The following is a 9,578-nucleotide window of genomic DNA, read 5'->3' as shown; positions in this document are numbered from 1 at the left end:
AATCCGCTTGGCATCTTTCTTGGCCTTAAGACAACAATTCTGATGGCTATAGATCCAAACGGGACAAAAAAAAAAAAAGTGTAAAGTAAAGTGTGCGTGTTAGTCCCCATAGGGAAATAGTTCCTCTGCATTTAACCCATTCACCCAGTGAAGCAGTGGGCAGCCACCAATGCAGCGCCCGGGGAGCAGTGTGTAGGGACGGTACCTTGCTCAGGGGTACCTCTTCAGTGGAGTCGAACCCCCGACCTTCCGATCATGGGGCCACCACTCTACCTACTGAGCTATCCCTTACTCAAAGTGCTCAATACAACATGCCACACTTTCTCTAAACTGAGTGCTTCCCAACTTCATTCATACACATTCACACTCTTGACATACGGACTGGTGGAGCCAGGGACCGAGCCACTAACCTTCCGATCAATAGGGGACCTGTTCTACCGCCTGAGCTACAGCCACCTGTGGTAAACATGAGTAAATCCTGACTAGGTTTTGGATAAAGTGTACACTCATAAACCTGTCAAACCTGCATTTGAAACATTGGTTACCATAGCAGTATAGTATTGCAACATGGCATTTGGGTCATCTAACTAAAATAGGAAAATAGAAACATAAATAGTGCCATAATTGCCAGGCCTGGCCCACATCTTGTTGACATATACCCTGCCATGACACCAGTCAGTAAGAAGTGCCAGCTTGATGCCGGATCTGGGCCAGACCTGTTTTCTATGAGCCTGAGCCACATACACTAAACCACAATTGGGCCAGATGTGACATGCCATCACATAAACAGTGCTATCATTGCCAGGCCTGGCCAAATCTGGATGACATACCACTTATCATACCAGCAGTCAGCCAGCAGTGCCGACTTGACACCAGATCCAGGCCAGACCTGTCTGCTATGTGGGGCAGTAAATGACTTTAAATAAAAAACCCGACAGTGTCACGGCGAGTGAAAAGAGCCGTGTAGAAAAGGAAAAGGAGGATCCAAACGCAGGCAGTCGTGAAGGTGTAAAGGTGATTTATTGAACACAAAAAGAGAGGCAAACGGCAAAACGGAGAACTAAACTAAACTGGGACAACTAAACTACTGAGCACGAACCTGAACATAAAGGAAGGAAGACGATGGTACATGATGATGCCGGCAGGGAACACACGGATGAAACATGGTGGATACGCAGACGGACCAGCAACTACAATGACAGAGGACACGACTTAAATACACACAGAGAAACACAGGGGAATTACACACAGGTGGTGGACACAGCTGGGAATAATCAACAAGATGAGACAGAGGTAAAACTGAACACACTCACATGAGACGCAGACCTTCACAATAAAACAGGAACAAGAAACCGTCACACTAAGACGCAGACTCGACATAGAGAGACAGACAGAAAATGACACATGAAACTAAACCCACACAAAACATGAGGGCACAAATCTTAAACCCAAATAAACAGAAACATGGAACTCTAACAATAATAATAATCATCGCACCCAAAACCCCAACAATCATTCAAAAAATAAACTAACAATCAAAACTCAAAATACTGGTTCGAAACTGACCCAGAACCATGACAGACAGTGCTGAGCAGCAGCACAAGGTTTAACTAAGGTACAGGCAAGAGAAACCTCAAACATCACAGGACTATGGTCAGTAAACAGCATCGCAAATCTCAACGTTAAACAGAAAAAACATGAGATAAAAAAGATCAAGTGTGTCCACGTTCATGTGTGGGACTGGGCACACATTGCACCAGATGAAAAGAATCAATATGGTTTAAAAAGCCCTTTGCCATGGGCATATCAGGACAACACAATGAATATTACGATCCCCAACAATAAATTTTGTCACATTTTGACCTGTATTCTGCCAAGAAGTCAGCGAAGTTATTCACAAAGTCCTTGTTGTATTTTGGAGGCCTTTAAGCCACCTCACGCAACACTGAGTGAGAGCAGCCCAGCTCAGAGATCAGTCTGTAGTGTCCAGTTTCTGCTTACAGGATCCTGTACATTGGACAAAAAGAACAGCAGATAAAATCTGTAGTAAATGGTTGGATCAAATAAACTTGGACAGATCCCATACATGATTACCTCAATACCTTTCGATAAATTACATAATTTAACATCTGTGGAACAGGATGCCTTGAAAAATCTTATACAAGAAAAGCACATTGTTATAAAAAATGCAGATAAGGTTGGTCAAATCTGTAATCTGGATAAAGAGGATTATTTACAGGAAGTCTACTGACAATTACAAGACATAAAATATTAAAATGTTTACAAGCTCCATTAAAACCAGAGACTCAGAATCTTGTCAAAAGTATTGTGAGGGAGCTAAGAAAAGAGGGTTATATTTCAGGAAAAATATATGTCTGCTCCAATTTTTCCTCGTCCTCGCTTATTTTTTCTTTGACCAAAGATTCATAAATCTCCAGAGACTTCTCCAGGTATGTTGCATTTAAAATCCCTGTAGGATGACCAATTGTTACTGACTGTGACTCTAAATCACAGAATCACAGCATATATAGACTCTTTTCTAAATGCCAGTTATGTGAAAGATACTTAGAGGCTTAGACTTACAGCTTTTTATTGTCATTGTGCAGTTTCTTGCACAGCGAAATTGGGTAGCTGGACCACAAATGTGCTAAATTAAGAAGAAGAGAAACCAATATACAACGAAGGTGGAAAAATAAATAAATAAATAAATAATTAAATAAATAGAATAAAATAAAAAGCAGTGTATATGTATACATAGGTGAGTGGAACTATATACATGGTGTATGTGTAGAAAACATTGAAGCAGACTGAGACCAAAATAATTGCACATGAGCCAAAAATATTGCACAGAACATGAAAACATATGACTTTATTGCCAAACTGAAAGATGTGAATGATCCATATTATGCCTTACTTTTTACAATAAATGTGGAGTCCGTCTGTACCAACATAGACACAGGGTTGGGCTTACTGGCAGTGGATAAAATCTTTAACCCTTTACAGTTTTTTCTGAATGCTTAAACCCTAACTGTGATTCCTGTAGCACAATTTCTAAAACTATTCAGACTTATAGCAAAACCACTCACTGAGTTTGCAAAACTAAAAGCACAAAAACTGCTTTGCACTCAGTTTGCAATTTTGTAACACACACTTTGCAAAACTGTAGGCACAATTCACTGCACAACACTCAATTACCAAATGTCCAACACACTCCTAGCAAAAGTATACACATGTATGGCTATCATTAACACTAATTTGCCAACTGTCTGGCACACTTTCACATGTGAAAACTGTTTTAGATAATTAGTCCACTTTGCAATCAGCCTAAGCACTATAAACAGGCCACAGGTAAGCTATCTATGTGGAGTACAATGGAAGGAGCAGTAAGAGTGAGAAGAGTGAGAATCAGAGGAGGCCGAGGGAGAGGACGTGGAGGTCAAGAAGTAGGATGAAGAGGACAACAAGGACAAGGAGGAGCAAGAGGAGGACGAGGAGGGGGGAGAGGAGGATGAGGAGGGGGGAGAGGAGGATGAGGAGGGGGGATAGGACATAGTACACATATGACTGTGTGGCCACTACCAGCTCCACCACCATCATCAAGTTTGCTGACGACACCGTCGTGGTGGGCCTGATCTCTGATAACAACGAGACGGCCTACCTGAAGGAGATTAGGAATCTGGAGAACTGGTGCCAGAGGAACAACCTCCTTCTAAACGTCAGTAAGACAAAGGAGCTGATAGTGGACTTCAGCACTAAGCAGGAGAGGAACTACCAGACCCCTGTCATCAACGAGTGCCCAGTGGAGAGAGTGGACAGCTTCAAATACCTCGGAGTTCACATCACGCAGGACCTGTCATGGTCCTGTCACATCAACACCATGGTGAAAAAGGCCCGTCAGCGTCTCTACCACCTCAGACACTTGAGAGACTTCCAACTGCCCTCCAAGGTGCTCAGGAACTTTTACTCGTGCACCATAGAGAGCATCCTGACGGGAAACATCTTTTCCTTTCTTGTTTTCTTTAGGTCACGAGCAGTTGTCCAAGCATTTCACTACATATCGTACTGTGTATGACTGTGTACGTGACAAATAAAATTTGAATTTGAATTTGAATTTAGGAAGGGTAAGAAGAGTAAGAAATAGAATTGCTGATGACATCAGAGCTACAATAGTGGACCATGTAATCAACCGTGGAATGACCCTGAGGGTAGCTGGCCAACGGGTCCAGCCTAACTCGAGCCGCTACACTGTAGCAAGTATCATAAGGACATTTTGAGATGAGAATCGGTTAGTACAGTCACTTTGCACAAAGATTTGTAGCACTGCCATATGCCAATGAGAAACACACCAATACCATTGATGTAAAAATACTGAAATTGTTACTTTACAGAATTGCTAGATGACCAGATGCTGGGGGCAGAGGAAGCATGTTCACTGCAGACCAAGTAACCCATATAGTCATTATGGCGATTGCAAATAATCCTATACTTGGAAATAAACACTTGTGTTTGTTTTGATGTGTTTGAATAAACACCAGTACTTGAAGTTTGGATCCCTCTATGCTTATGGATCTATGACAGAAGTATGAGCTCAAACTGACATAGCCTACCTTGTGCACAGAGAAAGCAAAAGCCAGATGTGTTTTGTATTCATACCATCAGTGTGCAGTTGGCGCATTGTGTGCTTAGTAGATGATGGCTTGTGTGTACTGTTTGATACGGAAACACCATTTTTACAAAGGTGTGAAAAGTTAATCTAGTGTTCGCTTTTGCAAGAGAACTACAATGTTTTGATTATTGGGTGACAGGTTTTCTTATTTGTGTGTAGAGTTTTGCAAAATTAGCCTTTTCTTTTCTTATTTCCTTCCAACCTTAACCCTTTTTCCTGTTTCTTTCTTAAACCTTTTTTCACTTTCCTTTTATTTTAGAGGTAAATTCATTCATTCCCTTATCCTTATCTTATTTCTTTCTTGAACCTTTCTTTCCCTGTTCCCTGATATTTTACAGCTAAATTAATTTTCTTATTCTGTGTTTGTACTTTTGTTTACTTTTCTTATTCCCACTTATGGTTTTTTTAGGTTATTTTTTTATTCGGTCTTTCCTGTGACATTTTATGACAAATTCTGGTTGTGGAGGTCAGGAGGAAAATAAATCAAAGTTCATTTTTTCACTTTCATCTTTTTTATCTTAAAGAATAATTTCTTCTCTTTTGGTGTGTTTTATTTGGGATTCAAAATGTGATAAGACATTTAATTTTGGTTTGGATGTAAAAAAAAAATTGTGTGTATAGGTTGATTTGTTTCTACATTTTTCATCACTGTAATATATTTTCTCACCTGTCACCTGTATTGATGAACGGCCCTAACATTAGTTTGGATCATTTTTATGGCTCAAATTGATGGATCTTAGTTTCTGACCCTCCTCCAATTTTTACTTCCTGTATTTCTCCAGGTGATGGGAGCAAATATCCACAAATAAATACGATGAATGATGATGTAGTGCCCCAACTCTGAGTTTTCACTCATTTAATTCTCTAATCTAACCCTAAACAAAACTATACCCTAACTGTAACCCTGACACTAAAACCATATTTTGAGTCTCAAAAGTACTGTCAAACTCGTGAGGACGGCACTTTGTCCTCATAAGTGACTGTTGGTCCCCACAAGTACAGTAGCATGCCAATATTCTGAACTCACAAAGATGTCTAAACATGTATACACACACACACAACCACACACACAAACACACACTCAGATGTGTTTAGAAAGAGATGTTCCTTTGGTATAACTGAGCTGCTCGCTTTGATCTTGCTAAACACACTGAATAATTGAAAATTATGGAGTCAACAATAATGATACTCTTCACACATAACATGTCAAATGAAAGGGCCCAAAGGTCAAAATAATAATTATTATGATACTTTCCACAAAAACAGACAGAAGTAGGTCAAAGGTCAAAGTGGATGTAGTCATAAAACAGTCAGCAGTGTGTTAGGTTTGCACCGATATCAGTGGAGGACTTTACCCTGAAAAATGCAGAGTGTAATGTAGAGTTTGATGGTTTTCCCAGAAAAGGAGGAAGAAGAGATGGCTGAGATTCTGTGGCTAGTATTTCATTGGGGACTGGGGTTTCTATCAAATCACTTTGAGTGTCTCTGTGGTGATAACGTGTTCACAGCTGAAAATGACACAGGGGTCTAAATCTTTGGACAGTGGTTTGACAGCAAGAAGGAAAATGGTGGAGCAACTTTACTTGTAAAGACTTGCTTTATCGGCGCTGTGAACAGCCATTTTATTTCCTGCTTTGAACTGTTTGTTGTGGCTTGAAAAAATCAGAGGTTAAAGCAGGGTCTAAAATCAAAATCGACAAACCTCCAGTCTGTATCCCTTCCAGTCAACTAGAACTGACCCTTGCCCTCCTGTTGCACATCTAAGACACGCCGGACTGAGTAGGCCGGCTTTCTGTGGATGAGCTGGGTGGGAGGCAAGGGGTCATAACGTGGGCACAGAGGACATGAAATCAACAGTTTTATTTGGGGCATGTGTAACATGGGATGAACCTGCATAAATGAGTGAAAGCTTGAGCATGACAGCTGTAGGACTTAGTACTTTGTCAATCTTGAACGTGCCGATGAAATGAGGTGAAAGTTTGCGAGAAGATGTCCAGAGGGGAATTTGTCTTTTGCAGGCAGCCATAAGTCTTGTGGGAGTATGTAGGAGCCGGTGTATGCTGTTGGTTGACATAATGAAGCTGCTGTATCACCGAACGAAGCAGGGCCTCCCGCGTCCATGACCAAGTTTGGTCCATGACCAAGCCCGACAATCACTTTGAACGTCTATGTGGTGATAAGGTGTTCACAGCTGAAAATGACACAGTGGGGTCTAAATCTTCTGACAGTGGTTGGACAGCATGAAGGAAAATGGTGGAGCAAATTTATTTGTAAAGAGTTGCTTTGTTGGTGCTGTGAACGGACACTTTATTTCCTGCTTTGAACTGTTTGTTTTAATGACACTTTGAAATTGTTTATTCGACCTGACAGCGAGCGTTCTGTATCCACACACACACTTTCAGTTCTTTTTCTGCTGTAATGAAACAAAAATTGATTAAACGAGCTCCGTCGAACTTCCTGCTGATGTTTCTATGTGAAGCAGTCGGAGACGTTCCTCCGGCTGGACGACACGCTCTGCTTTGATAGAAAATGAAGCTCCGATATTTTCCTCTACACTAGTTTATCTCATGACTTTGAATCCCCCTGAAGATCCTGACAGTGAAGCACGTACATAATACTCCAGCCTTTCAACTCTGAGCTTATTTAGTTCTATTAATACACTGAAATCTCATTTGTGTCATGAAGAAAGTCTTTAATCAAACAGAATTCAAAGATCAGAAACATTTCATATATGGAGTTAAACATGAATCATTGTTTCAACAACATATTTATTGTTGTCATAAACAGACAAGAAGACAACAACAAACTGCTCCTCCCATTCAACACATGTCAGTCCATATCCCAGCAAACTAAATCATCTCCATTTACACATCAAATAGAAACATGAATCACTTGTAATGATTAGAAACTTGATAGAATTTCAAATCTAGTTTGGGGAGTCATTCAGTGAGAAACAGTGAAATGATTTTCCATGTGAAAAGGTGGACAGCAGAAACAGAAAGAAACAGTGAGAACTAAAAGAGAAACAAAGAGCTTTGGAACAACGAGGCAGCAGGAGGACAGCTGCAGTTTAACAGCTTCAACTCACTGACAGGAAACAACATTAGAAACATCATCATCCTCAACTCATCTGCTGCACTGACACTGACACCTTCAACGGACACACCTTTGCTTGACCATTAGTGCGAATGTATGGAAACATCTTCCCAGTGAAAGTGTGTGTGAAGGTGTGTATATGTGTGTTAGTATCAGGATCAGAGAACGACAGCTTTCCTCTGTTCCAGTCCAGATTCACTCTGATCCTCTGGAGCTTCTTCTGTACTGAGAGATCAGTGAAAGGATCTGATGGTGACCATGCAGAGTATTTATCTTCATAGAAGCATATTCTCCATAATCCATCCAGTATGATTCCCTTCCTCTGCACAGACTCTTCTAATACACCCACACCACACCCTTTACTGTCTCCAACCTCAACATCCCAGCTGTGATACCCTGCATTAAAGCCCTCAGAACCCAGGACAGAGCAGTAATAATCAAACCCCTCTTCCTTATACAATCCAAAATCTGAAAAATTTGTAAAAGTCGTGGTTATCAATGATTCACTGGCCATAGTAATCAGTACAAAATCCCTTGAAAGAAGTAAATCTGAGACCATAAGTGTAGCCTCAAGTTCTGGAATCTTTGAGTTAAAGTTAAAGTTATCTTGTTCCAGTATAGAGTAGAGCCAATCAAACCTCTCTGGATTATCAGGAAGCTGTGGCTTCTCTCTCCCTACTCTCACACTGGTCAGATCTTCAGACAGGATGAGTTCTGGATGAGCAGTGTTTGGGTCCAGAATGAGAGGAGTGTAGGAGACCATGTCCTTCATGTTGTTCCAGACGTTGAAGGTCAGGTTGCCCAGGTGTTTGGCCTGGTCTATCAGAGCTCCTGAGGGCAGCTGTGGATCATCCAGCAGGGGGCAGCGCTGGACTCTTTCCACTGCAGCCTTGTAGTTGTGCAGGAATGAGACGTCTTCAGCTCTCAGCTCCTCCTCTGTGGCTCTGACTGTGTCTGAAAGAGCTGCTATCTCTCTGCTCAGAGCCTCCATCTTCTCCTTCATCATCCCACTCTTCTGCTCCTCTTCCTCCCTCAGTGCAGCCAGCCTGGCCTCCTCTTCCTCTGCTAGAAACTGGTGAAGCTTCTTAAACTGCTCCTTAATCTGCCTCTCTGTGTGTCGGGCCTGGACCTTAATGTGTTCTGCTGTTTGATCAAACTTCACTTGAACTTCTTCACAAACCTTTAACTTCTCCTTTAAGGGCTCCAGAGTTTCCTGAAGTTCCTTCTTGTGTTGTTGTGCAGCTTCATCGATGGGTCTGAATCTGTGATTGGTGTGATCTTCTGAGGCACAGCAGACGACACACACTGGCTGCTGATGGTCCAGACAGAAGAGTTTGAGTTTCTCTGAGTGCAGACTGCAGAGAGCCTCTGAAGCTCTCTGATCTCTCTCCTGTAAGAACGACTCACACAGGTTCTTTAAAGCCAGGTTTAAAGGTGGATCTTCCTTTGAAGACCTTCTGTTACAAACTGGACACTCATGTGTTGGTCTCTTTCTCCACCATCTCTTCAGACAGTCTTTACAGAAGCTGTGGCTACATGACAGAAGAACAGGATCTCTGAAGACCTCCTGGCAGACCGGACAGCAGAGATCCTCCTCTGATCTGGAAGCCATTGAGTCTGTGAGTGAAGCTGAAAACAGCAGACAGGAAGTACAGTCAGTCCTGGCTCCCCTCCCTCCTCTACCACCTTCACTGAAACTTCCTTTGAGTCGTGTTTTTGCTCAAACTCACATTCAGTGTGTGGAGCGTCAGCAGCTTGAAGCAGCAGTGTTGGAGTTTTCCACTTTTCTCTCCTGTAGCTGGACTCACTCAGAGGA

General features: G+C 41.8%; 1 protein-coding gene across 1 annotated transcript; it reads right to left on the bottom strand.

The window, feature by feature from the left end:
• Positions 1-7,406: 7,406 nt before the first annotated feature.
• LOC146712808 (E3 ubiquitin-protein ligase TRIM35-like) lies at positions 7,407-9,374 on the bottom strand. Its single transcript, XM_085443969.1, has one exon. It carries the CDS (start codon positions 9,372-9,374, stop codon positions 7,788-7,790), a length of 1,587 nt encoding a protein of 528 aa, XP_085300095.1. The 3' UTR covers positions 7,407-7,787.
• Positions 9,375-9,578: the final 204 nt, after the last annotated feature.

Source organism: Copadichromis virginalis, linkage group LG3 (genome assembly GCF_057382275.1).
Source record: "Copadichromis virginalis isolate Kocher_CV1m ecotype Utaka linkage group LG3, C_Virginalis_male_GT1.1, whole genome shotgun sequence".
NCBI classification, from domain to species: Eukaryota; Metazoa; Chordata; class Actinopteri; order Cichliformes; family Cichlidae; genus Copadichromis; species Copadichromis virginalis.
This window is presented reverse-complemented; position numbering and strand designations above follow the sequence as displayed.

Excerpts from the sequence above, each read along its gene's own strand:
- LOC146712808 (XM_085443969.1), bottom strand. The coding sequence starts at position 9,374 with ATGGCTTCCAGATCAGAGGAGGATCTCTGCTGTCCGGTCTGCCAGGAG.